The 21,592-nt window shown below is 38.8% G+C and overlaps 1 protein-coding gene across 4 annotated transcripts in view; it reads right to left on the bottom strand.

Annotated features, from left to right (window-relative positions):
- Positions 1-21,297, bottom strand: part of mtmr14 (myotubularin related protein 14) — a 46,712-nt gene extending 25,415 nt beyond the window's left edge. For all 4 annotated transcript variants that reach the window (XR_003840709.1, XM_029501140.1, XM_029501142.1 and 1 more), the window contains exons 1-13: positions 20,554-21,297; positions 19,842-19,990; positions 18,301-18,409; positions 17,701-17,776; positions 12,429-12,489; positions 11,666-11,788; positions 5,458-5,531; positions 4,469-4,539; positions 3,397-3,471; positions 3,212-3,278; positions 1,784-1,869; positions 691-767; positions 160-196 (exon numbers count right to left, since the gene is read on the bottom strand). Coding sequence is in view for 3 of the 4 variants with exons in the window: in XM_029501140.1 (XP_029357000.1) it covers positions 160-196; positions 691-767; positions 1,784-1,869; positions 3,212-3,278; positions 3,397-3,471; positions 4,469-4,539; positions 5,458-5,531; positions 11,666-11,788; positions 12,429-12,489; positions 17,701-17,776; positions 18,301-18,409; positions 19,842-19,990; positions 20,554-20,691 (1,143 nt within the window). In the remaining variant the exon portion in view is untranslated. The remainder of the gene's footprint in view (positions 1-159; positions 197-690; positions 768-1,783; positions 1,870-3,211; positions 3,279-3,396; positions 3,472-4,468; positions 4,540-5,457; positions 5,532-11,665; positions 11,789-12,428; positions 12,490-17,700; positions 17,777-18,300; positions 18,410-19,841; positions 19,991-20,553) is intronic.
- Positions 21,298-21,592: the final 295 nt, after the last annotated feature.

Raw genomic sequence — 21,592 nt, forward strand, 5'->3', positions numbered from 1 at the left:
TTCGTATTTTATTGTACGTCAGCCACTACATTCAATGTTAAAATGTACCAGATAGTTTCAAGATGTAATGTCCAAATTGAAGTAAAATAAAAAGAATGAAAATAAATAAATATCATGAACAAAATAGCGTTATTAAGTATTCAGAGATGGCGAAGTTACCTCTTCTCCTTTGGAGAGTCGATCTGGCAGCATGTGACTGGAAATAAATGCAAAATTTATTGTATTACAAGGCAGTATTGTACAATATGCAAATTAAGAGCTTCAACGTGTCAAAACATACCACATAAACTTAGCACAAAAAGTAAAGAAATTAGTGTTTAGTACATTATTTCTTTGCCGTAACAATACTTATTGGCAATAAATCGTATACCATTGGAGAGCATGTTTATTTCCGTTTTAAATGGTTCCACATCTGTAAGGAACAGGCATGTGCGAGATGAGCAGCAGAGCTGACTGTGTGGGTTGCTCCCATGAAAAATTTGCCAAATCTTCTCTGCTAATTCCAAACAGCAGAGGTATTCTTCTAATGTAATTCTTGGAACATATCAACTCTGCTCAGAAAAAAAACAACCGGTATAGTGCAGAATCTGCAATATGCCTTGTGTCGTTATGTCATTCATAGGCTGTGCGTTACAGCTTACAGAAAGGTCATGAATTGATAAAAGCAATGAAGTGAGTGTTCATTTTTACCCGAAAAGGAACCAGTCATAAGCAATGGTCAGATACAGGATCTCGCCTGGTTCTAGGTTGACATGTACTGCGCCGTCCTGTGACATGACAAAAAGATTTGTAAAACACCTATGCTATTCTCATCGTGAAATGAAAATTCTCTGAAAAAAAAAAAAAAAAAAAAAAATTACTATAAATTTATTCATGCGTCTTGTGTTACACCTAGTAGATAACAACAGATTTAACTCATAGCTAACCCATATTGTAACTTCTGTTCAGACAATACCTTTGGCACATTTTAACAAATGGGTGGGCAATGTTTGGAGGTTAACATTGTTTGGAGAGATGTTTAAATTACTGTATAATGTTTGACATCATGGTGAGAACCATCCCTCATTCAGTGTCTGCTGTTACTTAATGACGTGATTTTGTAATTCATGTAAATAATAATTCATAATATATTGTATATAGAAATGTATCAACCTCAATCTACATCCTCACTAAGCCCCTGTATCCCCAATTTTTTTTTTAGTTCAGTGCACTCCATCATGCGTTTTTCTCTTGTTCCTTGTTTTTTTTTTTTCTTTATGTCCATTTAGATATAGGTACTAAGAACAAAGTGAAAAAGTCAAACCACTTGAACATACTTGGCCAGAAGCTGATTCTGATGGCGCTGTTAATCGTAAACTATAAGTGCCTATTGTTAAGTGTTTTCAGAGCTGTAAAAAAGAAGGTGGGGAAAAAAGAGGTAGCCTGTGACTGGAAACTCCCATATACACTGTTGGTGAGAGAATGGCCGTCCTCTTATCAAGTAATCACACATCTAGAACTGTCTAGAGCACGATTACACAGTGCTAAAAATCACAAAATTGTGCTTATTGTTCAATATTGTTCCAATATTGACTACATCTTGAGAAAAAATATCACATTTATGACATCAGAAGGTTAGTAAAAATAAGTTTTAATACTTGTAGTAAATGACCAAGCAGATGTATTCAATGCGGGGTTACAAAAGCCACTTGTGTTAGATGGTACCAAATGCATCCTTAGATGAAACAAGAAGAGGCACCAGTGGTAAAGGAATTAAAATACAAAAGAAGATGTGAGAACTTACTGCCCAAAGGGATAGCCTGAGGAGAGAAACAAATAGAGGTGTACGGTCCCAGCCTGATATGCAGTGCACCAGGAGGCCACTTTCATCTGAAATAATGCAAAAACAACTTCAAAACAAACAGCAAGACTTTAAAGGAATAAAAATGGAATACGAATAAAGATTTTTTTTTTTTAAAGAAAAAAAAAAAGACATTTGAAATGTGTATGTGTACATTAATATTGCTTTAGTAATATTAATATTGCTTTAATTAATTACTGTAATGCAGTAATGTATGTCAGTAACATGTTTTACAATGCATTTTAACCCGGATTAAAGTTGTGGGTTTTTTTCCTATACAAAATTGCCAAAATCACAGCAGAGGACCACAACCACAGCAGAGGAGAAATGTCCACACACAATGTTTACAGAACAGAAGAGATGAATGGAGCAGCAGCAGATGCAACATTGGACAGTATGTTTGAGAAATGGCCATATGCCCATTACTTTCAGTTTGTCAGAAATAAATTTATGAGGAATATCATAGATAAATGCACTGTGTGCAACACCTAAAGATCTGTTCTATGTCTATAGTATTGTTATATTATTATATAATATTATATTAATATATTATTATATTATACCGTTTTTAGCCTTGCATCTACCTCAATCAGGTATTGCATCACCTTCCACTGGATGTGTCACTTGCCCAACACAGAGTGACACACACACTCACAAAAAAAGTAAATATCAGCACTGAGTGCCTTGAGTGGTATTGGTGGTAGTGGTATTGAACAAAAAGCAAAAATGCTGTACTGTTTTTGCTGTACTGGTCACTATCTTGTCTTTTCTCTTTTTGATTTTTTCCAGTCCTTCAAGTTAAAGCAGATTGAAGAGAGACAGGAAATAGGGGACAATATTTTATTATTTTATTAATATTAAAACATTAATAAAAGAAAAAACTTTAATGACTTTAATGAAGGAGGCATTCAGCACTAATAGCACAGCAGGACATACAGGACAAGGTATAAATGAAGTAGCAGTCCTACCACAATTTATCCGCAATTTGCATAACCTACTTTGATTCATCCTTTGTACAACCAGTACACAGGCATCACTACAGTTGACTTTTAACTTTTTCCTAACACTAGTTATCAAGCAACTAACAGAAATGTGTGACTTTGTATCCCTGTAGAGTTGATTCAAATCTATGTCCACCTGATTAATGCAAGTCAAGTGACTTTTAGGTCTAAGTAAACTACCTGTGACTCTAGCTTCTAAATGGTCCACTAGAAATATCAGATAAATCCAAAGATAAACACAAATGTTCTTATGTTTGTCATGGTTTGTGTGCGCTCATGGGAAAAAAAAGACAGTCCCTCTAAGAACACTATCACAAACATTTTTGACTCATAAGGTTACTACCAAGTTTCACCGATATCTACAACTCACCATCATTGTTAATGATGTGGAGTAAGAGCTTCAGGTAGTTCTGAGTCTGTTCCACTAGGTCCCAGGACTGATCAAAACACAGACACACACATGACTGTTGATGAAACTGAGAAATTTGCAGGAACATCTCATACATATTTCACAGGAGAGAAAAAAAGAGAGGACAGGAGAAGAGAAGCGCTAACCTGGTATTGAGTCCAGTCAATATTCAAGTTCTGAGTAAAGCACATTGGGATTGTCAATGGAGCATCTACATAATCCTGTCAATGCAGATAGATGACAGTGACATCAGATTATTACAACAGAGCAAATATACAACCAACACTCACTCATATGACCACTCATCAATGAGAATATTCAGGAAACCTAGAAATGAACGAAGAAAATATGGAGGAAGTAACTGTACTGGAAGTACATGTTTTAGGCAAAGACATTTTTCTCTTTGGAATATTTTTATCAATTCCCAGAAACCAAACAATTAATTTTTGGCCATTTTCCGATGGGAAAAATCGATGTAGAAAGGTAGAGCAGGCAGTAGGAGCAACACAGCACATACTAGTGGTTAGGGTTAGGTGGACACATATACATGTGAGGCTCAGTAATTCAACAAAATGGCTGTGATGCAGAATTATGTTGATATTAATGATTTACCAATTATCAATTATTCATTCATCTTCAACCGCTTTTTCCGTTTCTGTGTTGCTGGGCTGCTGGAGCCAATTCCAGCTCACATTGGGCAAGGGGCAGGGTACACCATGGACAGGTTGCCAGTACATCACAGGGTAAACACACAAAGAAAAAAAGAGACAAACAACCACTCACGCTCGCATTCACAACTTTGGTCAATTTAGCATCACCAGTTTACCTAGACATGCATGTCTTTGGACGTTGGGAGGAAACCGGAGTACCCAGTGAAAACCCACGCAAACACAGGGAGAACATGCAAAATCGACAGTGACAGTGCTAACCATTACACCACCGTGAGCTTCACCAAGGGGTGATTTTTTGAACAGGTGTTTGCTTATCAGCCCAAATTTAGAACCAAACAACTCTTGTTACCGTGTTTTCAGTCATGTTGCATAACTGGGGGATAGGGGTAATCTGTTTCATGTTTCCTTTATTCATTCTTGAATGTAACTTAAAAAACAACTATATTTTGGTAATTATTAAATGTTTAATTAATGCAGATAACTATTAATTAAGGAAACTAATTAAAATCTGTATCCCTGCACTAATATCATTATATATATACCCTACCTGATTCCAGTTGAAGACCAGACCCTCAGCTGTGTAGTCTCTATCTTTGTAGTCCTTAAAAAACTCACACCCTAAACAAAAACAACAAAGAAAATCATCTATCTACATTTAATCCCAAACTGCTACCTTCAAATGACAGACAATGAGAGGTATAAGAAATAAGAGCATTGTTTAAACACAACAAAAAGTGAATGGGTGAAGTGGTCTGAATGCACGCTCGTCTTGGTTTTGGTTGCTGCCCTCCTGATCCTCAAGCTAGGATCTTTGAACTTCTTTAACATTTGATGCATGTCCACATTTTGCATAAATTTGCCTTTTCTCTTAGATTTATTTCAGTTTCAGACAATTTCAACATAACTTCTTTGCCCATTTGTATTCCTGAGCCTGCACTTGAGTGCTTTTTTTGTTTTCATTTCCCAAATAGGTTTTTTTCCCCCCACATTTTTAGTATATTTTCACAAGAATATATCCAGAACAGTATCAAGAATAACACAGAATAACACATGTAAATAACACATATACATAGGTATATGCAAAGCAAAATAAATTGTCTGGAAGCAATGTAATATTTGTACCATTACTTACTTAAACATGACTTGAGCTTTATGTCTCAAATAAATTGTACATGCTTCCCACTTCTTTTCAAAGGATTTATTTATTTATTCATTCTTGCAATGTTCAAATTGTGGGGTAGTTTTAGCTTGCTAGTGGGAGGTCTAAATTTAGCAGCTAAATTTGTCTTAGTTAGTCTGACTAAATATTTAAACTGTATTTTATTGTATGAAAATTAACTTATCTCATGTGAACAAACTATGTAATGAGATTGAGTATCTCAATAACAACATGCAGATCTCTGCCATCACTGTACCGCAATTTCTCTGCAAACAAACACTGATAGAATCGTTTCTCTAATATTCACTTGATAGCTTAAAGCAATTTAGCAGTCCAATTCTAGTAGCATGGCTGAAAAAGTTGTTGTTATTGTTTACCTGGATAAGGCACAGAGAGCAAGGTGAAGTCTGCATAGCGTTGCGCCTTGTCTGCCTTTTCAGAGGATGTCACACTGAATACATAAGAGACGAAGTCAATTGTGAGCCTTCATGGGCAAAAAACAAACACTGCTAACAGATACAGTTAGGCCCAGAAATATTTGGACAATGACAAGGTTTGTTATTTTAGTTTTTCACCAAAACATATTCAAGTTGCACTTATATAATCAATGCGGGGTTAAAGTGCAGACTCCCAGCTTTGAGGGTACTCACATCCAAATTGGAGGAATGGTTTAGGAATTACAGCTCTTTAATATGTAGCCACCTCTCTTTCAAGGGACCAAAAGTAATTGGACAATGGAGTTTATTCCAAGTGTAGCATTTCCATTTAGAAGCTGTTGCTGTGAATCTGTGAACATATTTCAAATGAACTCTAAATGGAAGTGAAACAAAGCATCCTTAGGCTGGGGAAAAAAAAAAAATCCATCAGCGAGCGAGCAGAAATGTTAGTAGTGGCCAAATCAACAATTTGGTACATTCTGAGGGGGAGGGAAAAAAAAAAACACGCACTGGTGAGCTTGGGAACTCTAAAAAGCCTGAAAGTCCATGGAAGACCACTGTTGTCTTCAAAGAAAAACCCTGACACAACATCCACCCAAGTGAAGAATACTCTCCAGGATGCCTGTGTCTAAATCTACAATAAAGAGAAGACTTCATGATAGCAAAAAAAAAAAAAAAGTTCACCACAAGGTGCAAATCAGCCTTAAAAATAGAAAGGCCAGATTAAACTTTCCCAAAAAAAATCTGAAGAAACCAGCCCAGTTCTGGAACAGCATTCTTTGGACAGATGAAATTTAAGATTAACCTGTACCAGAATGGTGGAAAAAAGAAAGTATGGATACTGGCAGTTGTGCTCTCTGCTGTGCTCTGTCATCTCTTGTGTTGTTGCCACTGTTCTTCTGCTATTATTTCCTAATTCACTCGATTAATCCGACAGCAAATTATTTTCACACCAACACTAGGTTTAAAAGTCAATATCTCCCCTTTCTCCAAAGATTATAACCGGTTCTGCTCCTCCGCTAATCAAACTACCCGATTAGCAATGTCCTCTAGCTCTCTGTCTCCACTCTCTGTTCCTCCTTCTCCTCCTCCTCTCCTCTCCTGTTCTCTCTGCCTCACGTGTAGTTATTCTTCTGCCTCCTTTTATGATAGCACCTCTTGTCATAGATGATGGTAGAAATTGAGGCGACAATTAATTAGTTAGAATCACGGCTCCGCACTTTAGCTAGCCCAACCTATGCTAGTGTAGCCGGTGCGGGCCAACCTAGACGAGCTCATACGGCAGCTAAGATAGTTTCTTCCTCTCCCCCCCCCCAGTGGCTCCCGAGCAGCCGGGATCTAGTCAGGGTGACTGGGTGACTGTCCGAGACAAGAGGCATAGTCGTAGGCAGCAGCCCCCGGTTCACCACCGACCAGTTCACGTTTCCAACAGGTTCTCCCCTCTCAGCGACACACCCGCTGAAAAGCCGACTCTAGTGATTGGTGATTCTATTCTGAGGAACGTGAAGTGTATCCCCGGGGGCCAGAGCAGACGACATCCAGTCTTATCTGAAACTGCTGGCTAAGGGTAAACGTAAATATGCTAATATTGTTATTTACGTCGGCAGTAACGACACCCGACTTCGCCAGTTGGAAGTCACAAAAAATAATGTGGAATCGGTGTGTACTTTTGCTAAAATGATGTCGGACACTGTAGTTTTCTCCGGCCCCCTCCCCAATCGGACCAGTGATGACATGTACAGCCGCATGTCGTCATTTAACCGCTGGCTGTCGAGGTGGTGTCCCGAAAACAACGTGGGCTACATAGATAACTGGAAGTCTTTCTGGGGGAGACCTGGTCTAATTAGGAGAGATGGTGTCCATCCCACCGTGGACGGGGCCGCTCTCATTTCTAGAAATATGGCCGATTTTATTAGAAATCCAAAACCCTGACAATCCCGAGTCGAGACCAGGAGGCAGAGCCGCAGTTTAACACGCTCCTCTGCACCTCAGTCAGAGTGGTCACCTGCCGAGAATAGAATAGAGTCTCTGTCTATGTTTAGGTCTATAGAAACTGTGTCTGTCCCCCGACCACCTAAATTTAGAAAAGTTAATAAACCCAAATTAAACAGAAGAGCAGCTAAAAACAAAAGCCTAATTGAAATTAAAACAGCCACAAATTCAGTCTCAAATAACACTGCGATCAAATGTGGACTGTTGAACATTCGATCATTATCATCAAAATCTCTACTAGTTAACGATCTCATAGCTGATCACCATATTGATTTATTTTGTATAACAGAAACGTGGCTGCAGCAGGATGAGTATGTTAGCATTAATGAAGCTACACCCCCATATGGCATTGAAATTGACAAGCTAACAATTCTTCCCCAAAACTCTCCTGACTGACCATTACCTTATTACATTTGAGTTTACTTTAATGGGCTCCACAGCATTGAGGAATAAATTCAGCTATAGAAGATGTTTATCTGAAGCTGCTGTGGCTAAATTTAAAGAGAACATTTGGTCATCATTCCCAACAATGCCATATCTAAATTGAAATGAGGATTTCTCCCATACGCAGGTTGATGACCTTGTGACTAGCACTATGGCCACACTGCGTTCGAATCTCGACAATGCCGCCCCTCTCAAAAAGAAAGTATTCAATCTGAGGAGGTTGGCTCCCTGGTATAATTAACAAAATGCGCGCCTTAAAGCAGACATCAAGGAAATTAGAAAGAAACTGGCGTTCCAGTAAGTCAGAAGAGTCTCACAGAGCCTGGAAAGATAGCCTAAAAACATATAAAAAAGCTCTCCACAGTGCTAGAAGTTTATATTACTCAGCACTCATAGAAGAAAACAAGAACAACCCCAGGTTTCTCTTCAGCACAGTAGCCAGGCTGACAGAGAGCCATAGCTCAGTTGAACCAGTGATCCCCTTAGCGCTAAGCAGTGATGATTTTATTAACTTTTTTACAGATAAAATTCTCACGATCAGAGAAAGAATTTATCAGCTCTTGCCTACGTTAGATAAAAATCTCCTACTGAATACAGCAACTCCTGAATCAGCTGTGACGCCTCTTTTACATCTGGAATCATTCTCACCTCTGAATCTCTCAGAGCTAGCTTCTATAGTTTCATCATCCAGACCGTCAACCTGTCTATTAGACCCAGTACCAACTAGCCTCTTTAAAGAGATCTTTTATTTAATTGAGCCGTTCATTCTAGATTTGATTAATCTGACTTTATTTCTGGGTTATGTACCTCAGGCACTTAAGACCACGGTCATCACACCCCAGCTTAAAAAGCCTAATCTTGATCCAGATGTTTTGGCAAACTATAGACCCATATCGAACCTTCCATTTATTTCTAAAATCATTGAGAAAGCTGTAGCAAAACAACTACACGAGCATCTGGATGGGAACAGTTAGTTTGAAGAGTTTCAGTCAGGATTTAGAGCCCATCATAGCACAGAAACAGCGCTTAGTGCAAGGAACTGCACTAAGGTGATTCAAATCCTACTTATCAGATAGATATCAGTTTGTTCATGTAAACAACAGCTCCTCCTCATGTACTGTAGTCAGTCATGGAGTCCCGCAGGGTTCGGTACTTGGACCAATCCTCTTTACGCTTTATCTGCTTCCTCTAGGCAACATTATCAGGAAACACAGCATCAACTTCCACTGCTACGTAGACGATACCCAGCTGTACCTATCAATGAAGCCAAATGAAGTCACTCAGATAGTCAGACTGCAGGCATGTCTTGAAGACATAAAAGTCTGGATGACTGGAAATTTTTTACTTCTCAACTCTGACAAAACAGAAGTTATTGTACTCGGTCCTAAGCACCTCAGAAAAATACTATCTAATCATCTCATCAGTCTGGACGGCATTACTTTGGCTTCCAGCTCCACTGTAAGAAACCTTGGAGTAATTTTTGACCAGGACATGTCCTTTGTCCCTCACATAAAACAAGTTAGTCGGGCAGCTTTCTTCCACCTGAGAAACATTAGGAAAATCAGAAATATCCTTTCTCAGGATGATGCAGAAAAACTAGTCCATGCATTTGTAACTTCTAGGCTGGACTACTGTAACTCATTACTATCTGGATGTCCAAACAAATCTTTAATCTTTAGTTAATTCAGAATGCTGCTGCACGAATATTTACAGGAACTAGGAAAAGAGATCATATCTCTCCTGTGTTAGCTGCTCTTCATTGGCTGCCAGTAAAATATAGAGTAGAATTGAAAATCCTTCTTTTAACATATAAAGCTTTTAATGGCCAAGCTCCATCGTATCTGAGAGCTCATAGTTCCTTACTGTCCTAGCAGTCCACTTCGCTCTCTGGAGGTTTACTTGTGGTTCCTAGAGTCTCCAAGAGTAAATCTGGAGGCAGATCGTTCAGTTATCAGGCTCCTCTTCTATGGAACCAACTTCCAGCATTGGTCCGGGGGGCAGACTCTTTAGTAATTTTCAAGACCAGGCTTAAAACTTTCCTGTATGACAGAGCTTATAGTTAAAAAGTTAAAGTCCTCTTTTCTTTAGCTATGCTGCTATAGGCCTAGGCTGCTGGGGGAAGGACTGAGCTTCTCTCTCTCTCTGTCTCTCCCTGTTACCCTCTCTCCCCCCTCCCTCTTTCTCTCTCCCTCCATCTCGCTCGCTCTCCTTTCCTCCCCCCTTGCATGCGTTGATAAGAAGTATCCTTCTTTAAAAAAAAAAAACAACCACAGTTTCACCCAGTTCTAAGCATTTATACTGCATTTACTAACCATGTTCTGCCAAAGTCTCTGTCTCTCCCAGTTCCTCTCCTCTCTCTTCCTGTCCTCATCCTGCAGGTGGTGACTCATCTCCATCCCATATAAATAAATTTATAAAGAGTTTAGTCTAGACCCGCTCTATATGTAAAGTGCCTTGATGTAACTTTGTTATGATTTGGCGCTATACAAATAAATCTGATTTGATTTGAAGGCTTGGAACAGCTCATGACCCGAAGCACACAATATCTTCTGTAAAACATGGTGCAGGCAGTGTGATGGCAAGAGCATGCATGGCTTCCAATGGCACTGGGTCACTAATGTTTATTGATGATGTGACAGAAGCAGTCGGATGAATTCTCAGATCCAAAGTTGATTGAACAGTGCTTCAAAGTACAGATGGACAATGATCACAATGTACTGTGAAGGTAACCCTGGAGTTTTTTTAAAGACAAAGAAGTGGAAAATTCTACAATGGCCAAGTCAATCACTAGATCTCAACCCGATCAAGCATGCTTTTCATTTGCTTAAAACAAAACTTAAGGCAGAAAGACCCATGAAAAAGCAACAACTGAAGACAGCTGCCACAAAAGCATCACAAAGGAGGAAACCCAGCATTTAGTGATGTCCATGGGTTCTAGACTTCAGGCAGTCATTGCTTGCAAAGGATTCTCAACAAAGTACTAAAAATGAACATTTAATTTATGGTAATGTTAATTTGTCAGTCAGAGCTGGTTGATGTGGCCAGGGAAAGGAAAGTCTGGGGCTCCCTGCTGAAGTTCCTACCACCGCGACCCCACCTTGGATAAGCAGATGAATATGGATCTATGGATGTTAATTTGCCCAATTACTTGTTTAATTATCCAATGTGGTGGCATGCAGAGCCCAAATCATGAAAATTATGTCACTGTCCAAATATTTCTGGGCCTAACTATATATCATCACTGCGTATATTTGAGCACATGCACAAAAAGAAACAGTAAAAAAAACTAGCAACAGCCTCAAAGACAGTTGGGCTTTATTAGAAATACAGCAAATCACTATTAGCAATCAACCATCAATTGTTGATGAAGTTTAGGTAGAAATTATCTACGTCAATGTAGCGTATTTCCGCCTTTACTACAGCTAGCAGAAGACATGTCAGGAGTTAAACACAACTGGTCTGCATTGGATTATTATTGTTATGATTATGGACACTAGCAGAAGCAAGAGTACTGCCCGAGGAACACAAAGCAATGTTTGTCTACATCAGAAGTAGCTTCTTCTTCTACTACTGCTACAATTTTTTTTTTAGGGCCCATGAAAAAAGTAAAGCTCTAATCCACATTGTAATCTGATTGAAGAAATTTTGCGCATGTAAACATAGCTAGTACAGTGACCTAAACAACAGTCATGGTATGAATGCTCTTCCTTACTTCAAGCCAAACTTAACCTTCTTATTCTCCACCATCAGGTCACAGATGTAGCGAACTGAGAGGTAGCGAAGCAGTTTAATGTCATGGCCTCGAACCTTGTCAAAGAGCTGGGAGTCCCCATTTCTGAGGAAAAGATAACAGAGAAAGACAAAATTTGTGAGAAGGACAAAAACAAAACAGACCAATCATTAACATTTATCTCCTTTAATCTGATCATTAGTGGACAGCTCCAAGTTTATGTGTGGACAGACCAAAGAGGAACAGAGCATTCAATGGCGATCCAATCATATAGTAAATAGACACCAATAAGCCCTGATCTGATCCACATTTAAGGGCCTTCTAAGCTACTGATGTCCTCTAAATTATCTGTTTTTTACTGATTAATTCAGAAGGACCACCAACTCTATTGATGTCTTCTGAGGGACTTCTAACTTAACTGACATCCTTTAAAAGGATCATTGACTCAACTGATGTCTTCTAAAAGGTAACTCTCACAACACCTGATCTTAACACACCAGTCTCAATCTTTCTCTCTCAGGTTGTGTCCTAATGCACACCATTATGCGTGATAATGCTGGTCTGAACAGGGCCTTAAATAAGAGAACAATAAGTTAAAAAAAAAAAAAAATCCTTCTCTTGTCTTTGTCTTGCTTTGCTTTGCTTTCTTTGTATCATATAACCTTTTTTGTTATATTGTCATTAGAAGGGATAAATATCGCATACACAATATCTGATGTTAATTTATTTATAATGATTTGGTAACCTGACTGCGCTGTCATCCTCAGGAACCTCCTCTGACTCTGTCCACGTGTCATCACTGCCCCCTACAAATGAAACAAGAATAAGATGAGCATGAGGTGACACTCAAATCCACTCCATAAATCACCAGCCTTCTTATTTTCAGACATGGAACCATGTTATAAACATATTATATCCCATAGTGAGACTACTGTGAGTGTAGTATCATGTTTCATGAATTATTAGTTAAACAGAATCACTTAACTGTACTTTCATCTGGCCTCACTGTGCCATGTGTGAACAGCTACGCCAGAGCAGGTAGAAAGAATAAAGGTGGAAGACTTGTTCTACTTGTGGACAATAGATGGTGTTGCTGAACACAAAGGGAGGCCAACAACCACATCAAAACCTGGCTAGAGTCTCCACTTCCTACTCTCCTACAGTGTGGACGCTTTTACTGCTTGCTTCTGCTTTTCTTATGCTTTTTTATTCCATCTTACTTTTAACATAGTTTTACTCCTGATTCTATAGACAAAAGATCTAGAACACTAGGATTTTGATTTAATTGAAACCATTCCACTTCAAACACATTTCAATATGTTGGGATGTCTACTCATGTGCTCTGAAAAGAACACTAGAGCGGCCTACAAGTTCCTCCAAAAGCCTGAGCCAGAGTAGGCTGGGTTTGAAAACAGTGCGAAAACCAGGCACACTCAGCAGGGGCCTCTGGCGACACCACTTAGGTAGTAAAGATGCCGCCACAACCCTCATCTGTTGCTTTTTCCCAGTGCACCAGTTACAGTAGAGAGATACTCCAAGCTTTCTCCATAATCTGGCCTCCAAAGGGAGTCTATCAGAGAAAAATCTGAGTTGTAGAAATAACGGGAAACTCAAGAGAGCCATGACATTATGTTCTTTATAAGTGTATGTAAACTTTTGACCACAATTGTATAAAGGGTGAGACCGGCTTCCGGTTGGCGAGCGGAATGGAGTAGTGGCGTTTTTGCAAGCTCTTGCCACACAGTCTCAATTTTAACATTTATTCAGTCTAATTAATGTTTATTTTCACAATTACAATTACATTTCAAACAGTGCCTAAACAGTCTTAACCTACTAGTATGTCATACAAACCCGGTATAAATTCAGGAAAAGAACAACTTGCCTCTGCGGACTTGGCTATTGGCATTGCTACTTTGGCTAGTATGCTATTATTTGCTTCCACAAATTTCAGACCAAGGACATGGTCATTTGTGCCCTGAACTGTCCTGAAGTGATAGACCAGCAGGCTGAGTACAAAGGATGGTTCTTCTTAAATAAAAACATACCTGGTAATGCAATAAAAATCAGTTAGATAAATTAACTCAAATTTACTTGGGTAGCTTGAGCTCAATGAGACTGTTGTTTGAATCAGTTGCTTAACAAGGTTGCTAGGATGGCGAAACAAAATCATGCTTTGCAATAGTGTTCTGTCACCCTAAGGAAGATCCACTTCGCTTTAGCGTGATAACATTTTTGGCACATTCGGTACACTTGTATTCTTACTGAATGCCCTGTACCGAACGGATCGGGACAAATGCACATCATTACACCCCTAATGCTTATAGGAACAAAAGTAAATGCATAAAAGGCATAATAGCCTGGATCACCTGGAACTTTTTATTTCCAAAGTAAAAGAAAACTGAAGTTATGGAACTTGGTACACCTTAGAAAAGCATTAGCTATTCATCTCAGGACAGCATTACCTTGGCCTCTAGCTTCATCAAGACAGCCTTCTTTTACCAATGCAATACTGCAAAAGTCAGAAAAATCCTGTCTCTAGACGAGGAAGAAAACCAAAGCATGCATTTGTTACCTCTAGATTGGACAACCATAATTCATTACTAAACAGTATGTCCCTACAATTTTCTGAAAAGCCCTAAGGTAATCCAGAATGCTGCTACACCAATATTAAGGGGAACTAGAAAAAGAGATCACAGTTCTTTTCTAGTGTCTTAGTTCCTGGTAAAATTCAGAATATAATTTAAAATTGTTCTCCTAAAAAACAAAGCTCTCAATGACTACACTCCATTTATCAGGAAGCTCATAATTCTTTATTGTCCAAGTAGGTTACTTCGCTCTATGGAGATTAGGTTTACTTGTGTTGCTCAAATGGCTGAAGAAGTTATGGTTCTGATAAAAAGGTGTCAGAATGCACAGTGCTTCGCATTTTATTGCATATGGGGTTGCATAGCTGCAGACCAGTCAGGGTGCCCATGCTGGCCCTTGTTCACCGTTGAAAGCACCAACAATGTGCACATGAGCATCAAAACTGGCTCTTGGAGCAATGGAGGAAGGTGGCCAGGTCCGGAGAAGGCACCACAATTCACCAGGGGGAGAATGCAAGCTGGCAGAGGAGGGTGATGTTTTGAGTAATATTCTGCGGGAAAGCTGGGGTCCTGACATTCATGTGGGTGTTACTTTGACACGTACCATGACCTTCAGCATTGTTTCAGACAACCTTTAATAGAAACGGCATTCCCTGGTGGATGTGGCGACTATCAGCAGAATAATGTGTCATGCCACAAAGCAAATATGGATCTGATCTAAAGTTGAGTAGTTGAGCACCTGTGGGATGTACAAGCCACAACTTAAAAGACTTAAAAGGATCTGCTGTTTTGGCAGCAAAAAGGAGGACCAACACAATATTAGACAGGTGGTCATAATCTTATTTCTGATCAGTGTATGAAGTGGCTTGAAACTTGATTTAAGACTTAGACCCTGTGACTGACTTGTTACGTAGCCCCACCTCTGCTGGTCATTCAAACGCAAACAATTAATAGAGAAAATAATTTGCAGAAAAAAAAAAAAAAACGTGTATACGTCAGTGGGTCTACTAGATCAAAATTACAGTTTGACTACAATGAACATTTGTAGTAGGTAATCTTTCCTCAGACCTTGTGGTTCTGACTCTTCAGTACAGAATGAAAACCAATTTGCAGAGACTTCATGGAGAAGTCAGAAGTTGGTTGATTGATGACATCAAAATGCAAAGAAAATAGCACGTGATTTCAACATCCAATAAGATATTCTTATGTGCAATGAAGAATTTGTTGCTTTTTTTATCTTAGAAGTTGACAAAACAATAAATTAAAATATCAGGTTTATGTGGAGCAGTAACCAGATTAAAATTTTTTGTCTTGTTGCATGGTCCGCATAGAGATAAATCATCAACATGTCCGCACTTACACATTGCAATGACTTGATATAAGAATGTTTTATTCCTTTTATTTTTATATTGGAGTTAATGGTTCTAATGGTTCTGCTCTTCATTTCTAGTTTTTATTTTTTTTATTTACAAATTACTTCTATGTATTTCTGAGAGGAACCCACAGAAATTTTCATTTAATGTGGTATAATAAAGCTATTTCTGGCACTGATTCTGAAAATGCATCTTCAACAGGATGGAAACTTACCTTTTTTTTTTTTTTTTAACACATTAGTTTTATTTTTGCCTTTAATTATTGTGATCATATTTAATAACAATGATGATAATAAAACAATAATCATTTAATTAATTTGATGAAAACCTCTGGAGAATCTCTGGAACTGCTCTAAACTGGTTTACATCCTATCTTGAGGACAGGATGTACTTTGTTAAAACTGGCAACTGTGTCTTAGACCAAATGCCCATGACCTGTGAGGTGCCCCAGGGGTCAATTCTTGGATCACTATTATTTAATCTGTACATGTTTCCATTAGGCCAGCTAATAAGCAGTTATAATGTGTCCTACCATAACTATGTAGATGACATTCAGATCTACGTGTCACTGACGGCAGGTGAACTTGTACCCATAGATATACTGTCACTGCATTGAACAGATCAGTGTGTGGATGCAAAACAATTTTCTCCATTTAAACTCAGACAAAACTGAAGTCATTGTCTGTGGCCCACAGAAACAAAGAAAGCGTTACCTTGAGACTCTTTCTCTAAAACCTAATAATCAGGTTAGAAAATCTAGGGGTAATTTTAGACTCAGACCTGAACTTCAACAGCCACATTAAATCAATAACATCAGCAGTTTTTTATCATCTAAAAAATGTTGCCAGAATCAAAGGACTAGTGTCTAAACCAGACTTGGAGAGACTAATCCATGCGTTTGTCTCCAGCAGGTTAGATTACTATAACACCTGCTCACTGGACGTTCTAAACGAGCTGTAAGACAGCTGCAGTACATCAAGAATGCTGCTGCTCGAGTCCTGACTAGAACCAGGAAATATGACCATATTAGTCCAGTGCTCAGGTCTGGACTCAGCGCTGGACTAAGACACTGGCTTCTTGTTGCTCAGAGAATAGACTTTAAAAAAAGCTCTGCTTGCGTAAAAGCACCGAAGTACATCTCGTACATGTTAGAGCCATATGAACCATCTCAGGCTCTGAGACCCTCGGGGAGTGGTCTCCTGGTTGTACCCAGAGTCAGGACTAAACATGGTAAGGCTGCATTCCAGTTTTATGCTGCTAAAGTCTGGAACAGTCTTTCAGAAGATGTGAGACAGGTCTCAACTCTGACAACGTTTAAATCCAGGCTGAAAACAATTCTATTTAGGTGTGCATATGACAACTAAAAAGTATTATATCTGCGCTTTTTTTTTTAGCTTTTAATTCATTCAATTCTAATAAATTTTTTTTAAGATTTATGTAGATTCTATCTGCCTTCTTGACATTTTTTCTGTATCTGTAAAGCACTTTGAATTACCCTGGGTACAAATAGCGCTCTATAAATAAACATTCCTTACCTTGCCCATGATTGTGAATTAAGACAAATTAAAACTGTTTAAAAAGGTACATTAACCCTTTAACAACAAAGATTATTGTTCACCTAGTTTTTTTTTTTTTTTTTTTTGTTTGTTTGTTTGTTTTGCTTATTTTAAACCATAAAAAGGGCCAGAAAATGCTTTGCCCATTTTCCAGAACACTTAGGGACAACCTGTAGTTGTCGAAAGTATTAATGGTTAACAACAACCTCCGGAAACAGTGTGAGTGGAATTACCGTAATGACGCTATCTTGGTTGTGAAGCCCAACTTCTCTGCTATCAGAAACCGTTGGAATTTCTCAGATAGAGCAAACATTTGCAAACTTCCGGAAATTCGAAGTGCGGTGGCCGCTAGTCGCAGAAGCCTGACAACTGTCTTAAAATACAATTATTCATGGGTTCAAACCTGCCTGGAAAATGAGTCAACCAGTACTTCCTCCGTTCTTTGCTAAATATAAGTTAACATGTTTGCAAAATTGTGTGAGTGTTGCGTTTTTTTCCAATACCTGAGAAGATGTAATTGTAGCCTGTGCGCCCGTACAACTCCCCCCAGCCTGCCAGAGTGGACGACCGGCATATATGCTGAAATGAGGAAGTGATTAAGACAATTGTTCTGATTGCTCATACCAGCGTACAAAACATTACTGCCTTGTTGACTGTCGAACCACAACAGGAAAATTGAAAGTAATAGCTAAAGAAATTTGTAAAATTCCTTGCTAACAGTAGGTGACTAATTTCAGTATTTCTTATTTGAGCTCCATAACAAGCCCTGGTTTAGTCTCAGTATGTTTTAGCACATTTTGAAGAACTTCGGTTGATTAGAGTTCCTTACCTTCATATCATGTCTTTGACTAATAGATTCCATATGTGTGTTGAACATTCTCTGCAGTGGTCATTTTCTATCTTACTTAAAAACACCTTAGCTTCTGACTCACAAGGTTTTGTGGAGTGAAAAAAAGGAAGGGAAAAAAAAAAGGTCCCTTGCTGGATACATATCCATGTTAGCATGTTACACAATTTTCCCACCCAGTAGTTCAAAATCCAAGGAAAAAGGTCATTATTGTTGTATTAAAGAGAGTGCAGAGCCTAAAGTTCTGTAGTCGTACCTTGCCGTCATAAAGGATAACAGGACAGACAAATCTCCCTCTACAGCGAGCCATCTTACTCCGGTTCACCAGATCTTGCAGCTTACTGATCTGTAATGTGCTCTCATACCTGTAAACACATCAACTCAACTTGAGTTCAATCAAATTATTATCAGATAATTAATTGCTTTTATCTTTTGATATAGGCTGCACTTAACTGGGTGATTAACCCTCAGAAACAAATCATGGTCCATGGGAATAATTCCATGAAATTCAGCTGTTACCGTTTTGACGAATGAAAATACTAAGACTTGAATTATAAAGTAAAAGTTTAAATAAATTACAGCAAACTTCCCAAGACTAAACAACAAACATTGGGTAATCAATAGTGAACTGACAATAGGTGATAAATGATTCACACTAATCAATAATTGCAAGATCATTATAACATTTCAACTTCATTTCAACTTTTGTTATTTTACAAATTAGTTGTAGCTTACTCATTAGTAATCAAACTGTTATTATTGGTCAGCTTGTTGATTATTTTGACACAAATGTTAAAGCTACACAGTCAAGGTAAGTTAGAAAGAAAATGGTAAAAAAATGACCATCACAATAGACAAGACATAAAATCGAAAATAAAAAATTTACACTAAAGAAGCAAGGAAAGGCTGGGAATTATGGCTACACACAAAATCAGATAATATTAAATTTCAACTAAGAATTTGGAATTCCAATTATATGAAATGATGAATATCATTGTTAATGTTAATTAATGTAAAAGTTAATGTTAAGGATTGACAATTACTTGGCATTTTATATAGTTGCTTAATTAATTTTCCTAAAATTTCTTGTGCTATAACATAACATATATGGCAATAAAAAAACATATATGAATATGGTATCTAATATATCACCCTCTGGTGGCTATAAACAACGTATATTTGATATTTTTGCATGATAAATTTAATTATGTTTTTGTAACTTAAGAGACTGATTCATTTTATAAATTACCAATAGTACTCATAAACCCATTCTGAAATGTGTTTTTTACTGTACACAAATTTTCATTTGACTTAAATTCCAGTGCTGCTGTAAAAGTCCACATTTCATTTGAATTTTAAAAAGTCTGAATCATGAGAAATTACAGTAACTGACTGTGAAATTTGAATGGGATGCCAAGAGGAAAACAGTCCTGCACACAAGCAGGATTTGTTATCCAAAACAGGATATAAAGGCTCTGAAAAACCCTAACGCTTTCTAAAGTACATCATTAATTTCCAGGTTCAGGTCTTCTTTGGAAAATAGTTCCAATTGCATTTATAACTGCAATTTGTTTCCCCATTTCTAACAACAATGTGTTCTTGTGTAACCGGACAGTCACATTAGCCCTGAACTGTCTTCATTCTATAAGAAGGCCCATGGATGGAAGCTGACCTTTGCTCTATACAGCAGGTGTGCATTATCAGAAGAGGAATTAAACACTTTAACTTGGATGTTTTCTTCCTTTTTTTAGTGTATAAATCAGAAATTGATGAATTGGCTGTGTAGTGGAGAGATACCTGTCGTTCTCAACATCGGTGCATTCGTATTCCAGGAAAACTATCTGCCGAGGGTAATGGCCACATACTTCTCCATTAGAATTCTGGATCACGCTGAATTTGTAATCTCTGGCAAATAGCTCCAGACATCGCGTCTCTATTGCCTCCACCTAAATAGAAACCGAAAAACACCATGGTGGTGGTTTAAAATGAACCAAGTTTTTCAGATAGAATTTATGGGAGCTTGTGTAGTTCCCCTAGACCAGATGTCTCCAGCTCCGGTCCTGGAGAGCTACTGTCCTGCATGTTTTAGAATTTCCTGCTTCAACACACCTGATTCAAATGATCAGCTCATCATCAAGCTCTGCTGAGGTGCGTTGGAGCAGGAACCATCTAAAACATGCAGAACAATAGCTCTCCAAGACCAGAGTTGGAAACCTCTGCCCTAGATGGTCTAAAGGCTCTCAGTGGAGAGATTAGTAGACTTTGACTTAAGTCAACTCTATAAAGTTCAATTCCATCACTGTGGGTGGAATTATTATAATAGACACTGACCCTTACTGCCAAATGTCAGCTCTATGTGATACATAGATCTGCCTAATCAAAGTTTCTTCAGATAGGAGGCAAGACAATGGTCACTTTCACACTGGCTTGTTGACCTAGTGATTATGTTTACAAATGATTTTAATGGCGGTCAGGTAGCTAAAGAACCAAGAAAAATGACCTGTCTTACCCGAGAAGTGATTTCCTTTGCCCTGTACTGCGTCTTCGAAAACAAGTCTATCAAATCTGCTATTTCTTCGCTCTTCCTGAACGACAGCCTGGACTGCAAGAAACCCCCGGCCGCGGAGGAAGGGGACCCGGCCATCATAGTGCCTCGAAGCGAGGCGGTGGCCTCGAGCCGAACTCGACCTCCTTCAAACACCGCTGAGCCTTGTCCTTTGGATCGGGAAGACCGACCGAGCCATCCCCTCCCAGCCAGCTTCTTCCTGAATGCCCGCTTGAGGGGGCCAGAGCCGGGTACTCTTCCTGAATTCAGTGCACCGGTAGGTTGCTCCAATGTCCAAAGAGAAGATGTTAGCCAGCCACTCGCACCACGGCGGCTGACAAATAACAGGTCTAGCTAACAGATCATTTCAGTTTATCGCCATTTCTCGAAAAACAACTTAAAACCACCACCACATTTCTGCTTCTAACATAATGTGACAACCGGTTCTACGCACACGCTAAACAATCCCAGTCAGCTAATACCAGGAAAATCCCAGGATCCTTCCGGGCCTGCGTACGTTTTCTCAACCTCAGGCCTGTTCGTCTCTCTGTTAACTACGACAATTACAATGAACGGATTAATGTTGAACAGAAGGCACCCCAGTCGATTCTAATATTACTGTGGAGCTGGATGAAAGCCTCGAGAGTGGAGAGTTGTGATGCAATCGGCCCAGCAAGGTTTGAAGGATCAACAGGCGATAAACAGGAAACTAACAGGACCACGTGACAGCCATTTCCCCCTTTAAGTGACGCCTTTTGTTGGGCCAGTGATGAGAGAGAGAGAGAGAGAGGGAAAAAAAAAATCCGTTCACTGCAATGGCTCGATTTTTCACAGCAATGGAGACCTTCGAAAGCTCTTGCAAGTTAGCATAAGCTAACCGCCGCTCAATGTATTTCAACAGAGCTGATTGTCGGAGCAACACTTTTTCAAGGTACATTTTTAAATAACCGTATTTCCATATCAGTTGTGTATCGAAATCAAAGTGACAAGAGTAATTCATAAT

The sequence above is a fragment of the Echeneis naucrates genome, chromosome 5, assembly GCF_900963305.1.
Source record: "Echeneis naucrates chromosome 5, fEcheNa1.1, whole genome shotgun sequence".
NCBI lineage: Eukaryota > Metazoa > Chordata > Actinopteri > Carangiformes > Echeneidae > Echeneis > Echeneis naucrates.